Below are 23,598 nucleotides of genomic sequence, written 5' to 3' on the forward strand. Positions count from 1 at the left end.
GGGGAAAATATTCGTCAATTTTTTTTGTGGTCATTGCAAGAAATATGAGAAATACCTAACAACTTTGACTAGCTGCAAAGGTCCTTTGGTGGTCCAACAAAATCAGAAGTACAAAAAAATCCTAAAATGTGACAGGGTGGAGAGGTATACTTCAGTTTATTCCCAGCCATACAGGTTGGTGACTGTGAAGTTGACTGCATTTGTTCCAAACAAATTGTTCTACCTCAAGGCTAAAAGAATAAAACGTCATTTGACTTGAAAATTTGAATTTTTTTCTACCCAAACAAGGCAAGGCAAAGGTTCCCTGAAACATTTTGAATTAAATTCTAGCTAATAGCAGTAAGGCAATATTTGACAAATCTCAAGCCCGTCTGCATGGATGAGTACAGATGATCCCTTGCTCAGCCTTAGAGAGCAGCAAGAGACACTAGCCCTGAGCATGACGGGATGCTGATGTGCAGCTACTGCACTACGCCTGACTGGCAGCTGCTCGGCTCACACCACCAGCAAAGCAGACTCGTGTCCATCTGCACAGGCCTATGAGGCCATACCTTCAAAGAATTAGTGAATCTCATAAATGCAGTTATAGCTTAGCCAGAAACTGTTGGGCACACCACAACAGGCGTGTAGTAGGAGCAATTTCTAGAAGGTATGAGTTGCTGATGAGAAAAAGACATAAAGAAACTATAGTCATGATGGGGCAAGAGAAACGGGGAGCCCTTTTTGTTCTGCTCAGTCCTATGCGGATTATTTCAGACACACTTAAAGAGTCAGCTGCTTATACTCTGTAACAGTGGATGAAGTTGTCTGGGGAGTTTAAAGAACCTCGCTTTGGAAATGAAAGTACGGAAATCTTCAGAAGCAGTTCAGAACAGAATTGCTTCCTGCAGCTAGGAGTAGGCTCTAGTTTATTTACTGGTAGATGGATATCATGGTAAGAATAAAAAAATAATGTAGTTGAATAATCAAATACACCTTACATCACCATGAAGAATGATGCTCTTAGCCCTGTGGTATTTGAGAATCATACAATGCCCTAAATAACAAACTATCATCTCCTCCTTGCTAATCTGTCTTTGTCAGTCAGGGAAGAAACTGTGAGAAATTTCTTCAAAATTTTTTTCCTTTTTTTGTGCAGTTCACTGCGGGAGTTTTTTTAGTGGAAGTGAATTCAAAAGAAATGAAGCTTTGCACTTTGAAATCTTTAGTGACATTTAAGATAGCCCAAGTCAAACAGAGCTATAGATCTAAGGCACTTGTCTAGTGTAAATGTAAATATTAAATACGCAAAAATCTTTGAAGTCAGTTAAAGCCAGGCAAAAACCTATAGTGTAGACTTACAATTCAATGACTAATATATACATATAACATTTCAATAAACTTAACTGAGTCACTCTGAAAAGTAATATATAATCTACAAACGTCAATAGAAACCCAAGACCTGCATAGCTAAGCCCAGGGAAGTTGTTTTTCTTCAGAAGTCTGCTCTTGGCCTTGCTGCTACGAAGGGGCTGCCAATTCATACTTCCAGTTTCAAATCAATATTTCCAATGCTTTTGGATAGGAATACATGTTGAAAGCCAGTGGTGAATCATTTCATTTTCCACTCAGAGTATTCTTACCAATTACCACACTCTTCTGTGCATGTTACTCTGCGTTATCTATGAATTTCAAAAGGCAAACGTAGGGTTTGGCTACAGAGGGATGCTGAAGGACATTAGTCTGAATTAGCCGAAGATATGAAATTAGAGGAGATTAGTTAAATGTCATTAAAGTCCTCATGGACCTTTCAGTTCAGAATAAAACCTGAAATTTTACCTTGGATAAATGAAGCAAATAGCTACAGAATGAATTAAGCCCATCTTAATTCTGAACCAAGCCATCCACACAAGGGTTGAGCGTGTATTTGCCTAATTCGTGCCTGGGCCAGCGGACACTAACACATCCATGTAGGCAAGTTCTAAACATAACAAACACGCCGGCTCTTGAGGTAGTGCGTTGGCACCCACTGAAGTGGCAGCCCCTGCTTTGCTCCCCTCGAGCGGCCGCCGGGCAGGTCTGGGCGTGCGGGCAGGCGGCACAGAGCCCCGGCTTGGCGCCTCGGTCGGAGGCAAAGACTTCAGAAAGAAGAAAAACAACTTCCCTGGGCTTAGCTATGCAGGTCTCGGGTTTCTATTGACGTTTGTAGATTATATATTACTTTTCAGAGTGACTCAGTTAAGTTTATTGAAATGTTATGTGTATTTCGCTGAGTCAGCACGGCATCCTGGTCTGAGGCAGACATGGCTGGACATATATGAACCTGAACTTTGCCCGATCCTATGAAGGAAAGCTAGAATTGTTTCAAACCTTTTCGCTGCCAGTGCATTTGAACTGTGGGTGTGCTAACCTATTTGAACTGGTTCCAACCTTTTCAAAAAAAATATCCTCCTGGTCCATTCAATCTCAAAGCTGGATGCTCCTGAAATTTTCCCAGCTTAGTTTCCCCAAAACCCTGTTGCATTAAACAGAACAACAACATGACCAGACCAGTGTTCGTAATCATACTACTTCTTCATCTCTCAGTACAGGCTGCAACGTATAAATAATATGGACCTATCATGTGAAAACATCAATTTAATCCAACATTTTTAAGCAACAAAATGTCAGTCAGAAAAAATGTACCTGTATGTACCTGAGGTAAAACCAGGAGTGAGCCTGGAATAAACAATAGTATGAAAAATTATTTAGGATTCACCCTGAATTCAGGAACCACTTGCTAATGTTAGAGCCAGAAGATGCCACCTACACTTGCGTGTGTGCAACTTCATAAAATGCACGCCCTGTTACTTTGTTTCACATAAGGTAAAGCACTAGTGGATAATTTTTATGATCATTATTCTGCTGCATGTATATTTCATTGCCATTGAAAGGTACAGCCACAAGATCATCTGATACAGACAGATTTTGCTGTCTCAGGAGTACTCAGGTCACATTTTGAATGCTTCTTAATACACAGGCAGGCTAGAGATCTGTAAATGGAAACACAAGACAGTGAAACAACAGGTGAAGCTACAATATAAATTATTGTTTAACTGTGTCACTGCAAATGCCCTGAATTTGAAATCATAAAACCACACATCATTCGGTCTTAATGAAATCTCAAACCCAGATTTGCATTTGAATTCCTGCTTGAGTTGATTCTGTATGCAATCGAGCAGTCTCGAGCAAAAGACTGGGCCATGTGCCTTGAATTTTTAAGAAAAACTGAACCTGCAGGTCATTGCAGCCCAGGCCCCTCTATGCTGTCAGTTTGGTTCTTCTTTCATGCACAGTTCTGCACTGTGTGCGCCCATAATGATATGACTGAAGATGCAGGACATCAAGGAAGAAAGGCAGAACCAGGTCAGAAGAGACTTAACTGATAACCAGGCCTAACTTAAAAAGGACAAAATGAACAGTCATTTACTCCTCTCAGACTCACATTAAATACGTTGTATGCTTCCCGTAATAAAGCTACACTGGAAAATCAAGCATGGTTTTTTGACCAGAAATATAATTATTCTTTTCAACATACCAAGTTCTGGAATTAGATCAAGACACACAACCATGAATTTACTTGGGGAGAGTAATATATTTAATGATGTGCTTAATAATCATAGAATCCATTATGCTTGGCAAAAAGAAATGTGTTTAAAATCTGCCAAAGTCAAAAGATCCGTTTCAAAATATGTTTATTGAAATGAAATCTGAAAAAAATAACCCCTCCCCCTACAACTTCAACCCACCAACCTGAAGCTAAAAAAGTCTGGATAAGGAAAATGGTGAGCCAACAATCTCTCTGCACTAGTAGGGAATTTAGGAACTATAAAAGCAGAGAAGTTCAATAAAAAACATATACGGTTTTAACATCCTGGAAAAATGATTCCACAGAACTTTAAGCACTTGAGTTTCAATTCTGCAAAATTTGTACAAAAGCACGCAGACATGGCACCTGCCAGCTACAGCATCCAAGAACTATAGTGAGCAAAAGGGGGGCTGACGTTTCAGAGATGCTCCAGAGCATGGAGGTAGGAGCTAATGTCATCCACATGAAGTGATGTTGCAAAAAAATTCAAATGGGGAATGCAGTGGAAGTGGGTCATTTGCCCACAGAAGGACATCTATTTGCTTGGTTTCCATAGAGAGGGAAGAGAAATTTTCCTAACCTTGAGATTTCCGGCAGGTCAGCACAGCAGGGCAATTGCGGGTGTATCGTTCACGGAGGAGTCACCAGCAGAAGGCTGGTTAGATATGTTTCATTCTGTTTGTTTATCATTCGTGATCCTGGTAACCAGTTGCTGCGAAATAGACTTCCACTGTTAATCAAACACTTGGCATCATGCTTATGACTAATGTAACATAAAATGTTTATTTTCCTGATGTAAAGCATCCTCTAATGGCAAATATCATCTCCTAATGAAGCATGGCAATGCTGAGGCCAAGTGCTTTTTCTGGCTTACCCCTGCAGAAGCGGAGGGAGATGAGGGCTGTGCACCCCAGAGTGAGTCCTTGCAGCCCTGCCCCACTCCCCTGCCCGGACGGGAGATTCAGCTCGCAGAGCAAAGAGATTGCCTCGTGTCAATAGGAGGGTGGTTGGGCGGTCAGCTCTGGCTGTCTCAGCCTTCCCCCTCTGGGCTGGTAAAACATATCCTGATATGTCCCTATCTATCCTTCGCATTCAAGTGAAACAGTTTTGATCAGATTGAGTGCAAATATAGCACAGCTCATATAGTGGGCTCTTTGCTTTCATAGTACAAAATGACTTGGAAAAAGAGCTCAGAAAGGTCTCTGACTCCTCACTTACCGTGTTGGAAAATCCAACACTTTTGATTCCCATGGCAGAAAACAGACAGTCAGAGAAGTGAAGGGAAGAGCAAACAAAGCACACGAGGCTGACGTCATGCCCTGCCAGCACAGTGTATCATGCTCGTAAATAGTGTCCTTCCTGCTGTAGTGTACCAGCTCCTAGCCAGGGAGCTGCAGAGACAAGGAGGAGGCAGGGGAAGGCAGATTAGAGGAGTCAGGGTCAAAATTCGGGGCAGGTCGACATGAGAAAGTGACTCTTGAATCTAGAAACTGCCGAGATAGTATATGAAGTCAGAGATGAAACAAGAGTTATTGCTGTTGAAAAAGGACTGCAGAAAGCTGATAGTGTTACGATTGTATACCTGCAAAAACAGCCTGCTTTCTCTCCACAGGGGGAATTGAGCTGTCTAGGCTGGGAGTACTTGCTTTGGGTAGTTGTCTTTCTCTTCTTAGCAGTACTGTATATTTTAATATCTTTATAAAGCCTGAAAACTTTGTATTGTGGATAAACTTATAGCAGACTTGCACAAAGCAGCAAGTGATTCTCAGCATAAACAGCCTGGCTATGGTGTGTGTTCACACATACACCCTCACATGGCCTAGTACCTTCTCCTATAGAAAACTGATCCTGACCCTATATGGTATCTGATTATTTTCCCTAATCTGTGCCTTTATCTGCATCAGAAACCCTGCTGCACCATCCCAGCCACTGTCATAAAGCAAAGAGAGTCCATAACCTCTTTCTGTGTCGGCAGGTACGAAGGTGGATTAAGAGCCCGATGGTCAGCGTTGAAAAGCACCCACATGCCAGCCTCAAATACCCGGCGTCCACTGTGATGCATTTACCTCCAGGGGATTCGGAGCTCGAGCCTCCGCTGTGCCAGACCTGCCTGAGCGACCACCCTTTCCAACGAGGGATCGCTCCTCAGGAGGCCGAGTCCTGCTCCTGGGAGAGCCAGAAAAGCAGCAAAGTAAGCCGCTCTTTCCTCCCCCATACTTTGTTTACACGTTTCACACTGATAACAGGTCTGTACTTACGAGATTGTGCTTCCCTTGGAGAGAGGGCATTCTCCAAAATCCGAAACTCTGCTGACCAAGGCTGTTGCGCACATCTGGGCTCTGCTTTCTACCTTGAACTTTGATACCCATGGACAGCATGAGGAACAAAGGGTTCTTCACAAAAGTGCTGTGATGTAGTCTCTCAGTATTTGGACAGATCAGTAGTAACACTAAGGAGTATTTCCCTGTTTTACAGAAACGAAGGTGCAGAGAGGTGATGTTATCCTTCCAAGATAATGAGAAGGACCAGGACTTGTTAATTTTTTCCCTTCTGTCCCACAATTACAAGACCACCCTTCTTCCCCCCTCAAACCACATCTAGCTTTCTCTTTAGAAATAAGAATTTGGCTCAGGGAGTTTCCTGAGCTGGAGGTGAACAATTCAGTGGGTCTTTTAAGCAGAAGGGAAACCCTGGTTTGCCTTGAGTCATGCTGGTAGGTTATAAATGACAACATCATTCTGCGTATAGCGCTGGGCAGTTGCACGCAGATGTGAAGGTGGCAAAGCTGTAAGCGTCTGAGATGAAATGGTCAGGAAGGGGCTTTTCTGAGGCAGACTTCAGACCTTTCATTCATCGTTCAGCTCCACCTAATCCCTGTGGAGAAAAGCCAAATGCAGAACAGCAGGTTTTGCTCAGAGTCCATCTTCCCTGACAGAACCATCCCTGCCTGGAAACAGTGCACAAAAGAAAGGAGAGAGTTGTAGAAACATAAAAGCAAACAAATAAGAATCTTTCCAAGTACAAAGCAGAGCAAATGTGACAAGGCATTTATCAGAGCCTTAGCACACAGCTCACAGCAGAAACATTTTTTCATGCTACATCTGCTGCATTTTTAAACAGGGAAAGTCAAACAGCAGGTAAAAATGGAAGTCCTGTGCAATTCAGAAATCCAGCAAAGACATTTTGGTGAAACACATGCATGAGCGGAGGAGCTAATTACTCCCCCATTTTACTTCATTAAGAAGATTATCTTTGCTCAGGCTGAAGCATTAAAAAATGAAAGCACCAAAGAACGGAGGATTCTGCAAATCCGTTGCCTTGCCATAAATCACATGTACTCCTATACAGCTGTAGGGCCTCACGACTGATTTCCATTCGGTTTTACATGCATATGGCATAGATTTGGCTGAACACAGATTCCCCCAGACCTCTCCCTCAGTCTCCTTACTGCAGGCAGTGTAGAGGCTGCTTACTCAGCAGCTGGAGTCTGCAGCAAGAGGGGTATTTTGCATGCTGCTTTAAAAATAACATCATCTGGCGAAAGACGCCTTGGATAAAGCTATCCTGCATAAGGAGTCTTTTAAGTAAGTTAAAGCACAGAGTCTTTGATGTGATTAAATGTAAGGTCACTGCCTCTTTCTCTACAGTAAAACCAGGCAGGAAGCTTTTAATAATAAAGGCTGAAGGAGCTCCATGTCTGATCTTTTCCAGGCTTAAAGAGAGTTGCTGGGTGAGATTCTGTTCAGGGGTTACAAATGGCACGAGCTGCATAAATGTGAGATAACTCCCTTCACTTTAAAGCAATGAACTTGAACAGAGACAGTCCGTATTTCAAGGAGAAGGGAATGCCGTCTCTGTTAAGCCGGCAGGGAGCTTGGGGTGTGCCAGTTGTCTCTCCTAGCTAATTCTTGTCCCTTTCTCCTCATTAGTCTTCCTTCTCTGTTGATTTCAATACTGCAGCCAGGTGCTGGTTCAGTGATTATAGTTCCTTTGTGCTATGCACCACACCAACACATACAAGGGTCCTACTGACCCTGTCCTTTTGCTCAAGGGCAAATTAATTCACGACGAAATCAGCTGTGAAATATCGTTAAAGGCTTGTTCTAGGCAATAAGCTTTCTCTGACATGTTTCAGGCTATTCTGATCAATTTGAAAAAGGCCTTATAAAAAACAATCTGATTAAACCACATCACCCAAGGGAACACTTGTCTGTACTTCTATTCTTATTTCCAACACAAAACCAGGGAAAAAAATCACTATTGCTTGTTTACTGTGATGGTAATTATGTAGTGGAGTCTTTAAAAATTGACTTAACGTAAATAAGATTATATTGAAAATGAAAGTATTTTAAATAATGAGATTTTTTCTTATGATATTCTTCCATTTCCACCTCCCAGGCTTTTCTATTCAGGCATGTGTCAGCTGGAGTTTATAAATGATTACTGATGTAACCTCTACTAAGTCTCCTCTATTATTTGTATGGTAGTGTATTATCTCTACATTTTTATGACATTTTTTTCCGCATTGTGTACAGTGGACTAGATAATTTTCAAGCACTGCCAGAAAACCATGCTAATTTTCACAAGACTAACTTACATAGGTATATTATTGGGTTTTGTAACCGACATGGATTAGTTCTATGGAAGCTTATATCTGCTCTACCAGTGTAACAGCTGAAGCCCTAAGGGCTTTGGACCACTGCCAGGGTAATGATTTACAATAACCATTCCTCGCTTTTCCATGTCTATCTACATACTTCAGGTTGCATAAAACTCACTGGCTTGATGAGAAGGGTAAATTCCCTTTCAAAATAAATTGCTGCACTGTACAATGAATACCACATGTAAATAAGCTGGTTTTGAAAGGGTGGGCAAACCACCTTTTAGACCTGCTTAGCAGTCTACTAAATGGGGAGAGGGGAACATGGTGAAAATCGGGGGTGATTTAAATCTCTCAGGTGAGGGTTTACCAAGTTGGGTTATTAGAGGTAAATCATACTCACGTACACACACACAAAAATCCTTCATACTCTCCGTGATCTGTATATGCCACTTACACTGTATTGTTATGCCCTTGTTTCAGACCTTTCTGTAAATAAGCAAAAGATAACAGACCTTGTTAGTGAGCTCAACATATCTTCTTTTTTTCTCAAACAGAGCCAACAGCTACGTTCAAGGCTTGTTCTGTTCTTTCTTCTTTGTGTAAAAAGCTCCTATTGCCCTATCTATCAGCTGGCATTAGTCCTGAAGTGCCACGGACACATCTCTATCTAGTAGACCAAAGCCCTGAATGTTTAAAGCTATCTTTTCTTTCCAAAGCTAAACAAAAACCCCACGCTGCCTGTAGCTAAGGGAAAAGAGGAGGGAAAGAGCAAACTAATGTGTTTACTCCGTACAGCAACGTGATTTTAAATTGCCGGGAGCATCTCTGTGTGTTGGGCACAGCCACCGCTGTGTGACTGGGGGCTCATGGATGCTGAGTGGGGCACTGAGCCCCACCAGCCCCAGAAGGTATCTGTCCCCACATCAGATGCGATATGGTGGGTCTGGCAAAGGGTTTTGGTCTCTTCACCCTCTCTTGTCACTGCTGTGGGGCTGGTGGTAGAAAAAGGATGGAGGCTGCTGCAGGAATTGCCCCGTCTTCCTCCACCCGCCGCAGTACATCCCTGCCTGGTGTCTTTTGTGAAGGAGCATTGGGAAAGTCTTGCTTAGGGCTGCAGGGAATTCAGTGCTGCCACCTTTTTAGACAAGTCCTTTGCAGCTTATTGGAAGTTAGTTATTCTCAAAAACACTTTCGGATCATGTGATTAGTTCAATAGCAGGAATTTATTTTACTATTAAAACCCATTCAAAGCTCCTGTGTATAAGAAAGCTCTTGATTTCACTCAGATTTCAGCACTTTACTATATTTCAAGTCTTGCTTCAGAGATGAGGAATGCTGAAAAAAATGTACCCAAGCCAAAGTTTGGGCAATTATTTGAGATAGTTCTACTTATGAATCTCTCCTATAAATAACATACAGCTTCTAGAAACCTGCATTTGAAATGGGGTAAGAGTATGTTTCAGGTGAAATACATTGTGTAAAGGGGCATCTTAAAAATAAATGCCTTTTAATGGACTAGGAAAATGTGGAGATAAGATAAAGAAATATCTGACTAGCTCTCTGTAAAGAAAGTTTGGTGACAGATCTGATTGGACTTTTTAGGAAAGGGTGGTTTTCTCACCCATTCTGGATAAAAGGCTCTCCTACATTTAATGATCTGCATTGGCAATGAGGCACCTGTGATTTACACCCTGATAAGTGCTAGTTAATACACAAACATATGCACCTACACAATAGAGGAAATGGAAATCCTGAACGCCCAGTATGGGACAATTAATTCTGCAATGAATATATGTGAAAAGTGCTGCAATAAAACATAATTTGGAAAATAATAGTAGGTGAAAAAAAAAAGAAGTTCAGGTAATAGAATTGTTCAGAGAAATCAAATCTGGAGAGGACTGTGAGAGCCTTTAATAAACCTAGGCAAATTAACAACCTGATGGCAGATTACACTTGATAAAGAGAGAAACACGGTAACGCACTTTGATGGAACAATTAGAAATACTCAGTACACCCTGCAGGGTCTTAAATTAACTGTGATTATTCCAGAAGGCAGCCCTGGGTGCCACAGAGAGTAGCTTACTGAAGACCTCAGCTCAGGGTAGCTCAGAAGGTCAATCCAATGCTCAGCAAAGAAGACCCTCTACCCATTTGTTGAAGAGTACAGCCCTCCATTCACTGAATTTACTTCTGCCCTTATGGAGACATACAGGGAGGGAAGGGAAATAAATATGCCTAGTGTGATTGAGGACAGACCAGCGGTACCAGGGCAACAAATGCCTGGGAAAGGCCTTGCAGGCCAAGCTGTATCATTCTTTCCCTTCATCTATATAATGAGATCCACTTTGAAATGGCTGGTAGAGGCTCTAGTAAGTAGGACCCTTTAGGAAGAGATTGCCAAGGAGGAAAGGACAGACAAAAAGGCCAGTGGTCAAATGAGCCTACAGCTCAGGTTCACTTGGTGTAAGAAACCTTGTCACTCTTGTGCATGCTGGAATCTCCCCACACAGGGATCCGGGAAACACTTAGGAAGATCATCTCCATGAGTTTTTGTTTCCCTTTTGTCCCTTCTTGCAACCAGGAAAAGCTGCTAGTAAGAAAATAACCATATTCTTAAACGCATTCCAGAAAAAAATGTAGCCCTTTATTTGCCTGCTCCACTGCAACAATGAAATAGCAGGGATAGGTCTAGAAAGCAAAAATGGGAAACAATTGAAAAGTTTCCATTTAAGCTAACATATAGCATAGATACAATGAGAAAAATCTTGTATATGGTATAAAAGACTGAACATTACAAGCAGACTTTAAACTTAAGAGTTACAGAGATCTGGCACTGTCTGTCAAAACAGAAGAGTCAAACTCACTTACAGCTGGAGTTTAATGTATTCACGTGTAGGATGTTCTTGCCTTTACACTTGGTTACTCCTGATTTCAGAGTATATTTTGCTACATCCTGTAACACTGGAGGATGGGGCTTTATCCCACTGAGTCTGGGAACTGCACCTTGTATTCGTAAAAGTGACATACAGAGAGATAATCTGTATTATACCACTGTGAAAATGAGAGTTTTAGAGAAGCAAGTGGTTCAATATGAGCAATTAGAATAGTAGAGAAGGTATTTTGTACTTCACTCCATTCAGCAACCTGTGGCTGCAGAAAGTCTATATTTTCTGGATCACCACGAGTCAAAGTTGTACCTTAATCCTGCAAGCTGACAGTCTCAAATGGAAAACTCATTTTCACCAGCATAGCTTACAGCTATTTTCTAAATAGTTGTTTCTAGCTGACTGCACTAAAGCTCTTTTAGCTATTGATATAAATCTGTCACTAATGGGTTTTTGATGGAATTTTGAATTGAGAACATTTGAATACATATCTCCGCCCATAAGCACAGGCTTATGTATCTGCCAATAGGTGTCTGTACTTTAGGAATCTGATCATGTGTATATCCAAAGACTAGGGACTCAAATGTGATTTTACTGCAGATCCTATAGCTTTAGCAAGATGAAAAGCAATCTTAGATTTCTCTGTTGCTCAACTTTCTCAGCAGCTGTGAGATCAGCTGTGAAAGCAACATGCGAGCGAGGTGGGAACAGGCTTTGTTTCAGGGATTAAATCTAAATGCAGTACGTACTTTCATGGTTTTGTAATGGATTGATATAGGGTTATTATGGATAATATTTATTTAGACGAGTCAAAAATGTTTAACACAAAAGCGTTTTCAAATGGAAATGGCAAAGCACAGTTTGCAAATGCACAGGCTAAAATTATGTGTAATTTCAGTGAATGGCAAAGACTGAATAGCAGACAATTGCCTGTGGGGGATTTTACGGTCCCAACCGACAAAGCGAATGTCTATATAGCACGGAGCATATAAATCAGTTCCATGACTCAAAGAAATGATGCGATACATCAATCATCTGCTTTACAAATATGCAGTGAGGCACTCAGTCATTTGTACATACATCACAGGTCTGTTCTAGTGCCATACATTTAGTAAATTAATTGGACAAGTCAATTTCAAAAACCAAAAACATGCTTTCCTCTTTTTTGAATGCTGGTGCAGCACTACTGAAAATAATTAAAATATCTCCTATTTTAAAGAAAATAATTGTCAAGGGTTTTCCCTGAGGAAATCTGCAGCTGGAAGATGATTTATTGTACTTTCCACGGGGTTTCCATAATACCTGGACTGGAAATGACATCTCTCTATCTCTCTCAATTTTTTAAAAATTATTTTTATTTTTAATATGGCATTTATCTAGCACCTTTTCTACTCAGAGATCCAAATGACTTTGCTGACAGTCACAGGCATCAGAGAAAAGTATATTAGTATGTATTAGTATGTAGAAAAGTTAATTTCTACATTGGTGGTAGTAACCAGAAAATACCCAGCACAGTGAGTGTGAGGAATTTGGGCCAGACACCACAGACCAAATTTCTGCTTAGTTTTGTCCTGTCATGCTGGACAGACAAGGCTCATTTCCGATTAGCAAGTGGCCAGATACATAAGGTCAATAAATTTGCTTACTAGAATGGAACAATGTTCTCTGTTTCTCCAGAATCCTGCTTCTGGCAATATTTAGTACCTGATGCCAAAGAAGATAGTGAACAAAACCAGCCAAAGAGCTCTTTGTTTGAAAAGAACATATTTTTTACAGCCTAACACTGTGTTAGATTGATTTGGTCTTCAAAGGTTATATTTAGCAGGGACAACTGGAGTTGCTCTCCTCCATTGGAGTTTGATTTTAATCTGTTCATTGTCCGTCTTGTAATCATTGCTTCAGCTCATTTTGAAGGTAATTCGGTGTTTCATAATAGATAAATAGTCTGTTGCATTGTGTGACAAGGTCATAAAAACAATCTGACAGGCAATTAATACTCCTCTTAAAAAGTAACAGCACTGAAGTTAAAACAACTCACAAATGTGTGCGTGAGACCGCATGCAGACCGCTAAAGACTAGGTCCGTAAAATACTTGAGTATGACTTAAAACCAAACACAAGCCCATCCACCAAGGGAACAATAAGCCATGTTCCAACATAGTCAGGGGGTCCAGGGCTGCACAAAGACAAGGGGGACGCAGCGGGCAGGAGCAGCTGCAGGGCCACTTCTGCCACCTGGCTGGGGCCAGGGCCATGTCACCAGCAGGACTGCTTGGAGCAGAGGGGTGAGCTGAAACCTCCTTGACTTGACCCTCCGAACGAGTTCCTCCCCTGGCCCATTTGATTCCCCTTCTTCCCATCAAAGGTCATTTCATGGCCTGTCTAGACTGTGCTTTCGAGGATTGGGAGGACTAAGTCTTGTATGTTATTTCTTTCTAAAGAAATGCATTTCTGACCCAAAAACATGTTCCATAAGGAGAAGTTTGTTTTTTCCTCCAGCTCGCCTATATATGCTGGTCTGTCTATCCCAAGAAGCCACTGATATCACAAGACATCCCAAGTGTCTTGGTCAGTATGAGTAACACAGTGAGTAATTTTGTTCTCATCTTAGTGTGTTACAGCTATTGCATTCCTTTGCAGTTTATAAATAAGTATTAGCATTTTTCTGTCTAGAACTTCCAGATAACCTTTTATGTAGAATTTTCCTCTTTGCACAAAGAGGTTATAATTGCCTAAGACCTCCATAGTAAAGTCATGCATTCAGAAAATCCTATTATAATGTTAGTTAATACAGTGCATGCTGCTCATTTAAGGTAATTTAATGCAATTCCCAGATCCCAGGACTCCTCAGTGTCTCCTATCTTAATACAGTGTACTTGCTCTGTATCCAATTATACCCTTTTCACTTCGTGAAATCTTTTTCACCCTCTGAAGAGTCAGCACAGGATGTTCTAAAAGAGTTTCTGTAATGCACTCTATGGATTTGAAAGATGCATGATAAGTCTACTTTTTTGACCATTTGCATTAATGGAAAGATAATTCTTTCCGAAGCAGCAGTGCAGCTGCACAAAGAATTTGCATGGCCTATATTGTGTCACATCACATTGACATTACCATTAAAACAAAAAAAACCCTACTCAGACTCATAACAGTCACACTATTTCAAAACCATTTTGGAGCCTTACTGGCAAAGGCGGCACTGATTTTAACATTCCTTGCTGGTTTTGCGTAGAGTTGGGGAATTAATTTTGGAGGAAAAGAAGTATCACATTTTCCTGATAGAGAGCTCTGGGGGGAGAGTAATCCCATCTGACATCTATAAAGTCTTGAAGAAGAGGGAGTCAGGGCCATGGGACTTCTATAAATTAGGAATGACCAGTTTTACGGAACTGAAAATGAAGCCAAACCCTCCTAATTAAGAAATCCTTAGCAGTGAGCTGTCATGTGAAACCATGTGGGGTTTGCTTTCCTATGCAACAAAGAATTTTTTTGTCTTTGCAGATAAAATGGATTTACAGACAGATTAAACAAAACAAAACAAAACAAAAAAGAAACCCCAAAAGCCAACAAAAAATTATAAACAACAAACAAACTACAAATGTGATAAAACAAATAAACATTTTAAGAGGAGTGTGATAGCACCTGATGACAACACCTGTCTTCTGGAGCAGAATCCATTGCCTACAGTTAAATACTTGTCTTCTGTATTGTAGAGACAGAATTAGGTGCTACAGAATAGTGCTGAGCAAGCAAGTAGAAAACACAAAAAGGGGCTAGATGTGTTTCTCTAAACCATGAAGCAGGATTAGTGTGCAAGAATGGTCTTCAAGAGAATGCCATAGGATCCTCTCTTGCCCTTGAAAGATAAGAGGAGAGCTGCTAGGAGTGGGTACCTCTCATGTATTATTGCTGAAAGTCCGAAGTGGAAGTCTGAGGAAAGCAGAGACTGCAATTTAGATACATTTTAAGATCTGGTAGGTGGGGAAAACAAACACGTCCCCACTCCCAAAGCATCTTCAAACTACTACTCAGTAATAAGCTTGGTTAAGTGAAAATGGAGGATACAGTGAATGCCTCCTTTTGCAGCTGCATCTCTCTGTAAGACCACGCACAAAACCCAGTAGCCTGCTGAAACCGTGGTGAGGCTGCCTGAACACCCTCTCAGGTTAGATGATTCCTGGGCTTCATTCACCGCTGCAAGGTTTATCTCTGTGTTAAGGAATTGTGGGATGAGGCACCGCTGTAGCTGAGAAGGAAACCTACAGCTCCTGTCTGCTTCCCAAAGGCCTGATTCTTGAGAGTGGCCAAGGCATCAGGCATGCAACTCTATTTCAGGCAGCCTCATGTAAAGCAGGAGAAACAGATTTGATTTCTCTAGGTTGAAAAGGCATTAATACAAGACCTGTCACAACTGGAGCATTTGTTGTGAGGCCTCAGCTATTAGATAAAAAGAGGGATTGATGTCCTTGACATGCTTTTCAAAAAACACTCTTAAAAGGAAGGAGTTAGCTCATGCTAATGATTTCCCCCTCTGTTGTCAGTATAGTGGCTGTTGTTACTCTTATTATGAAGCATCTAGCACTTCTAAAGAGGTACCTGCAGAGGTACCTATACACCTAGAGTTACAGGTTGTACCCTAGAAAACAGACATCTAAAAGCTAGCATTATTAAGACGATGATGTTTAGTTTCTTAAGGGTTTCTTTATTTTAATCTAGCCCACAGGAACTGAGACTTTTTGAGAGATAAAGATATTTTGGCTTAACAAGCAGCCCTTTCATCAAAACAATTCCCCAAGCCCCAAGATACATCTACTGAAAAAAAAAATATAGCTGCATGCAAAGCCAAATGCATACAGAAATACAACACAATCCTTTTTTCTACATAATAAATGACAGCTACTGAGGGAATGGCTACAGATGAAAAGAACAAACTTGCTTTCTTTTCAAAGCACCAAAGCGAACTGCATGAAACAATGAAACTGTTGAGTAAGACTCTGTCAAGATAAATATCATATATCTGAAAAGTATCTTTAAAATCCGATTACTATAACTGGAAGAATTTCAGAAATCTGTGTACCTTACTTCAATCACCAGTTGTTTTTGTCAGAATTGAAAGTCTGGAGGGTTTTTGTTTAGCTTTGCTTTCATATTGCCATACATGACTGAAATGCTACAAGGTTTTCAGTTTCAGCTGTCTCTGAAGGTGGCTTTCTTTTTTAAATTCAGTGTGTCAGTAAACTATGCTCATTATATTCCTAACATGTCAAAGTAACATTTTATAAAAATATTAGGTTTGATTATGTACATTGATACTAAGTTGTCAGAAGTGACCAGCAATTTTAGGCACTTTGGCTTTTGGATACACACGCACTGAGCTATTCTTTAAAAACATTGCAGAAGGTGAGTGGGAAACACTCCTCGTGCCAAGGAACTGCATAGGACCTCAAGCCAGGATCTCAGAAACTGGGGCACTGGGAGCTGGTAGTGCCTCTAGGAACTCTTGCTCATTATGTCTCATAATACCCACTTCTTAAAAGGTGTAATTGAAGCTATTTGGCAGTGACCTTCAGGGATGACAAATTTTAAAAGGAAATACTCTCTCTGTATCATCCCTTCTCTAGGAGCACACAAGGCAATACTATAAAAAGGGAGTATCTGTTCTACAGTGAAGTTTTTTAGTTATAACTAGTTTTCACCATCTTCTTTTGGTTCATATTCCCTTCACATAATATAGCAACTGCATGGCAGGGAGGGGAATTTCAAATTCTTCAGCTTTGATCAATGCAATTTTGTCCTGAAGAGGAAAGAGAAAAATTTCTGCCAATACTGTGTCAGTGTTATCTGCAGAGCAGAAGCCACATGCATGCTCCACATGCAAGACCAGAGTTTTGTTACCACATCAACATCTGAAAGCCACGTGAAATGGGGCTGACATAACTGTGCACCAAGCAAAGTTTTTATCACAGGTTATATGGCTGTTGACACATCACACATTCAGGATATCACTTCACATATGAATTGCAGATTAACTTTCCGCCCTAATAAGTGCTACTTAATACTTTCCACACTCTACAGTTTTGGGAGGAATCTTTGAAAATAAGTAACTGGGCGTTAATCCCTGGAAGACATGGATACACCATAAAAGATTGTTAGGCTCAGGTAGTTCCTCCTTCACAGTGTGCCTCTTGTAGGATCCTGTTTACAGGCACAACTGAACATGAAACACAACTGCAAACCAGCCATTTCCTGAGCTAGTTATGCCCACTCCCATGGTTTCAGTCCAGGGCTTTGCCTTTGCATTTGGAGGGGCGTTTCACACTCAATTCAGAAGGTACTCTACCAGCAGATCTGGCTCCTCCTTGTCCTCCCAGGCTTGCCAGTGGTGGCAACGTTTGCAATCTTTGTCCCCTTTGTCCTCTTATAGCTACGGGATTGCTACTGTAGGCTGTGAATCTATGTTTTTACCACATTAGCACACAATGAAGACCATGCTGAGCCTACCATTCACCCCAGACTATAACTGGAGGAGCACAGGAAAAAGGCAATTTGGACACTCTCCAAGTCTCTTGCTGCAAAACTCAGATTGTATCAGTGCCATGTATCCTATTAGCAGCCCGATTCTTCCTCACATTTCATTCCAGAAATACTGAGAAGAGTGAAAATTAGGCCTATAGGAATATTTGTAGATAGGTAAGTCTATACCAGTTTCCTTAACCAGCTGTCAGCAGATCTTTAGAAGATGTCCCTTTCTAAGTTTCACAAAGAACTTTAGGGGAAAAAAAAGTGCCAGTGCCTTCCTAGAACATTTGTCAATAGTTTTTTTCTTTCAGTGAAACTGCTGTGAATACTTAGCTTTGAATCTTCAGTGTCTTGGCAGCAGCCTTGTGGTGAGGCTGATAGTAACAGGCTTGTTCAATTCTGTCACAACCTCAAAATCTGTTTGGCACCAGCTTGATTGTTGCCAAATTTGGGTGGGTTAGGATCGTATCGATCATTTCACTAAGAATGCTGTTTCATGGGGGAGAAACATAGGCTTTTCTTGGACCAAAGCCACAATTCATAAATCAATGAATCCTGCTGACGGCCTCAGTGATAATGATGGAAGACTGGTTATGTTACATCTGCTTTAAAGTTTTGTGAGCAGCTGGAAAGTAGACTACCTGCATGCTGTACATATCTTTTGAAAGAATGAAAAAACTGAATTTCTGACTCTCTAAGCACAACTGGCAACTTTCATCGGGGACATACATAGCTATGAAAGTACATGCAACCAACCAGCATTCCCATATCTGATTAGGTAACTCTGAATGCAAGCGTATACTTGTACTGTGAAAAAAAGGAGCAACTGCCTTCCAGAGTTGTAATAACTGTTTACACTTAGTAGTGTGTTAAACATTTTCCACTTTAACAAGTCCCCTTTTTCTTGGTGCTATGACTAGAGATAAAGTGAGTTGGAAGAAAAATTATAAATACATCCAAAAGACCTGTTTTGGTGCTTTTATGATTTGCAATAAGCAGTGAAATGTCCCTTGTTCTTCCCTTACTCCTCAAGACTCATGGTTAGAGACAGTCCACAGCAGCAGAGGCTAAGGACCAACATATATGCTCAGTAGACATGCAAGTAGTTGCATGTTAAACAGTACTGAACCTTTATGTTGAACCTTTGGACACCATGTGCCAGCCATTTTGTGCAAGATCAAGTCTTGTTAATAATCACACCATCAAATATCAAACTGTGAAATGTTCAGAAATAAGACCCTTTGCAAGTGCAAAGCCAGACTGCAAGGACCACACAGGCCCCATTCATTCCTCCCTTAAAGCCTGTCTTGTGGGTAGAAACTGGAGCAAAGAAACTGGATTTAAATCTGTTTTAAACAAGGTTCCAGCCAAACCGGGTATTGCTGCATGGCTGACCAGTGTAAACAACATCAATCCAGCTAAGAACTGTGTTTGTATAGAACTTTATAGCTTAAGTAAGTCCTTCAATTTATTTCTTGGGTAGGATGAAGTTTTAGAGTTTATCTACACCAACAAAAACCCCAAGTAATGTCTTAATGCCAACGTGTATGTTTATACTAACATACATATGTGTTGTGTTGGAACCAGAGTGGCTGACAGCAAGAGCAGGGAGGGATAGGATACTGGACATCTACACTGCCTAGCCAGCCAAACTCAGGAAAGTGTTGGAAAATGATCCCAGTATTACTAACACTCGGTGACCCCATACTGAAGTCACTCAAAGGATGTCATAAGTGCTTTTGTGACCACGTACTCACATCATGAGAGATTTTCTGGCACAGTGCTTTGAGCACACCACTCCATTACACTCCCCAGTGCTGGGACTGACTGTTGTTATGCAGGTGGGGTATATCTCCTTGACTGGTTCTGATGCAGTGGACATACGTTGCATACAGAGTTTATCTAACTTACATGAGTGACCCACCTGATTTTGGCTCCTGTCATGAGAGCCAGAAGAAACCCACTGATAAGAGCTAATCACACCCCGATGTAGCCATAGCTTATTTGTTCAAGTTATTTCAGGTTCTGTTCCTGTTTCTAAATGGCAAACAATGATCACTGCCCTCATTATCAGGCCAGTATCACTCCACCTCCACCACGTCTTGCAAAATGTGGGTGTAGAATAACATTGACCTGTAAGAGTTGCATGCAATTCCATTTCAAGTTTTGCACACACACCAGACAGCAATGGCATTATGTGGACAGCCATTTATATTGCCTATACAGCTCAACTGTAATGACAGAAATAAAGCTTTGCTTCATTTCTTCCTCTGAACATGCATGCAACTAACATTGCAACCTTAAATGAACCTAAGTAAAAAAGGACACATTTTGCTAATTTACTTTCTTTCCCTGCAGATGTTTGTAACAAAGGTCAGACAGCTAAAATGTCACATTCTCTGTGAATGAAACTATCGCTTGTGCCAGCTAGAATGTGTCCTTTCATTTTTCTTTTCCCCAAGAGGTGAACCCTGAAGACAGAGTGAGATTTTCCATTGTCTTAAACAGAGAACAGGATCGGTTCCTCACTATGTCATTGAGCTGTCAGAAATTAATGGAAATATGATTTAAAGTATAGCACAGGTAGACAGTGACTCTCCAAAACCTCTTTGCTTCTAACCAGCCTCATTTCCTTTTTATTTTCAGGTCAAATGATTCCTTAGCAGGGAAAATGAAAGGGAGAACAATCAGGTACTAAGAAAAAAAGGATCAAACCTAAGTACAGCATGTTAATTCATGCACAATAGATAATATTTTCTCACAAACATATGTACTTGACCTTGCTGTCATGACACTGAATTGTAGTATTATGAAAATATCAACACTTCAAAGTTAGTAGGACGTCGACGCTGTGCATATAGCAAAGGCTGTTTGGCTTCCTTGGGATATGTACATCTCAGGCAATGTAAACGGAAGTCTTGATGCAGTAGGACAGCTGATGAGCGCATCGTGCACTTGCTACTGGTGGGTCAAGGTACTTGTCTGCTCCTCCATCGTCCTCATCTTGTGCTCTTCAGTCAAGCATATCTGCTCCTCTTCCTGTATAAATACGTTTGTGTTTCAGAGAAGAGGAAAGGATGTGCCAGCCAGTGTCCTTGTACGCAGGGATCGAGATGTCTGTAAACTGCTCCTCACCACTGCTAGCATAGACACTGCACAGGGCTAGGGGCTGTAAAAGGGGTTAGGCTACAGTGGCATTCGGGGCCAGAACTGGAAACCTGGCCACTACCAGTCCAAGGAAGGCCTATAGGACTCACAGCACCCCTCAGATAACTTGCTCCTGTTTCTCTCAACAGCTGTAAATCACAGCTGGCTCAGCATGGGCCCCGCACGCAATTGGAGCTGTTATCCTTCACCTCCTCTCACCAAGCTGCAAAGACCTGGAGCTGTGATACAACAGAAGCACTCATTCAGAAACAAATTTAGCCCTGTTCCTGAGTAATTCACCCCTGTTTCTAAGCAAGCCCCATATACATGAAGTTTTGACATCTTCTTAGTCCTGCTGGTGGGATTTGAGATCTGCTGCATCTCTTAGCTGAGTTCAGCCCTTTTGTATCTGAATACATGGCTACATGGCAGAACCACAAGCCTTGAAAACAGGATCCCCAAGTGCTTGATGAGTATCAAGAAAATATGCAGAAAAAAGGGCTTCTCCATTTGTATAAAACCCACTGTATGTGTAAACTGATTGTCATACTTATGTAAGAATATATTAGGGGATATCACTTCATCATGAAAATTGAGAGGATTGGGAACTAGAGTCTATTCCAGTTTCTTTGAACTGAGATTTAAGTTTGAATAAGTCTTCAAACTCTTTGTTATTTAGATTTTTCCATCTGTAAAATGGAGATAATGATTACTGAGTTAACCCTTAGGCTCAGTACTTCAAGATGCCACATATTATCAATTGTCTCTGGCTTGTGGAAGCCATCCATCACTGGATGGTGGTCACTTTTATTTCTTCCCATGTACAGAAAAACAGAGAACAATACAATATTGCTACTAGTTTTCTATACTAGTGCCTAGGACAAAGTGAGGATATAGTCTAGAGGGTCAGTAAACTGCCTACACAGTAGATGCACTTAGTATCTGAAGCAAAATCAGTAGCATCTTTTCCCTGGCAATATGTGCTATGTGACTGAACAGCCAGAGAACAACTGTCACTGTAAGTTCTACTCTGCTCTCGTGAGACCCCACCTGGAGTACTGCATCCAGCTCTGGGGCCCCCAACATAAGAAGGATATGGACCTGTTAAAGCAAGTCCAGAGGAAGGCCACGAAGATGATCAGAGGGCTGGAGCACCTCTCCTATGAAGACAGGCTGAGAGAGTTGGGGTTGTTCAGCCTGGAGAAGAGAAGGCTCCAGGGAGACCTTACAGCAGCCTTCCAGTACCTAAAGGGGGCCTACAAGAAAGCTGGAGAGGGACTTTTTACAAGGGCATGTAGTGATAGGACAAGGGGTAATGGCTTTAAACTGAAAGAAGGTAGATTTAGATTAGATGTAAGGAAGAATTTCTTCACTGTGAGGGTAGCGAGGCACTGGAACAGGTTGCCCAGAGAAGCTGTGGATGTCCCATTGGTGGAAATGTTCAAGGCCAGGTTGGATGGGCCTTTGAGCAACCTGGTCTAGTGGAAGGTGTCCCTGCCCATGGCAGGGGGGGTGGAGCTAGATGATCTTTAAGGTCCCTTCTAACCCAAACCATTCTATGATTCTATGATTTTAGGCAGGTGTTTGCTGCTGAGACATCATCTCACTTGCTCATCCATGGAAAAATGCTTCTTGTTCAGGCCAGAAGCAGTTCAAAGCAAGCTGAGCATGCAAGGGTCACCAATTATTTCTAAGGCTTTAACACCCAGGGCAGAGAACTAGTCCAGGCAAAGTGAGAACTGACCCCAACCTTTGTCCAAATCTTAAACCAAACCTGAAGTAAATTCAGTTAACAGTCATTTCCCTGCACTTGTTTGTGGATGAGAGCAGGATAATGTACAACTGAATGACTCTGCTCTGGTTAGAGCCAGCAAGGACCAGAAAATCCAGTCTTATGATACTTCCAGGCTGATTCCTGGAAAAAAGGGAAGTATACTGTGAGCCTTGGAAGACATCCACAGCTGCAAGGGACCCTGTGAATGTGTGGAAGCTCTGTCCTCTCTAATCAACATACCTTGTTTATTGTGAGTGTTGCGTCAGCTCTGCATACAGCTTTTTTACTCCACTGTGCTACTTAAGAGAGTTAAACCCCCCACAAAATTATTTCAGGCACAGTTTATCACTTTTATTATACGATATGATGCATTAGTTTATTTGTGATAGTTAAATTGTAGTCATTACATTGATCTGCTAAAATCTACATTAAAAGAGAAAAATTACAATAAATTTTATTTTTTGATAGTCTAGACATGAGCTCCAATTCTGTAATGCTTTGCCTTGTTTTGGAAAACACAGCTAATGTTAATTAAAGGATTTTTTTTCTCTGAACTTGATTCAGGATGTAGGTACATGTTATTGTGAGGCAACTGCAAGGGCTTAAATTTATAGCTCTGTTTGATACATTGTAGGAACTGTGTATGTTTTTTCCCTGTGCCAAATGCAAGATTGTTTAACCCTCAGTGAGAGGGCTATGATGACTTCATCAAAAATGGGTTTGAGAGGCAACTTGACCGTGGCCTGCAAATATCTCCCTGGTAGAGCAGCTACTTCTAACACAAAGCTCTTCAAAGAAAAGACATAAAAGTATCCTGTGACTGGAAGATCAAGCAAAAGCAATCAATATGAAAAAAGTGAAAAAAAAAATTGAACAAATAACTCATATAAGAAAGGGTGGATTTTCCATCACTGGAAATCCTGAACTGAAAAGCAGTTATGAATTGATGCCAGAATTGAGAGGGGTGAGGTAGCAATAAACCTGGCAAGATTCACTAGCTACATAATGCAGAATATCAGACAAGATTATTGTACTGGCTACTTCTGGCTCTACAATCATGTGAT

At 41.2% G+C, this 23,598-nt stretch overlaps 1 protein-coding gene across 1 annotated transcript in view; it reads left to right on the plus strand.

The window, feature by feature from the left end:
• Positions 1–23,598, plus strand: part of SGK1 (serum/glucocorticoid regulated kinase 1) — a 78,913-nt gene that overhangs the window by 20,523 nt on the left and 34,792 nt on the right. The window contains exon 2 of the mRNA XM_069787269.1: positions 5,583–5,798. Within this exon, the coding sequence (XP_069643370.1) occupies positions 5,583–5,798 (216 nt within the window). The remainder of the gene's footprint in view (positions 1–5,582; positions 5,799–23,598) is intronic.

This window comes from Haliaeetus albicilla, chromosome 7 (assembly GCF_947461875.1).
Source record: "Haliaeetus albicilla chromosome 7, bHalAlb1.1, whole genome shotgun sequence".
Classification (NCBI taxonomy): Eukaryota; Metazoa; Chordata; class Aves; order Accipitriformes; family Accipitridae; genus Haliaeetus; species Haliaeetus albicilla.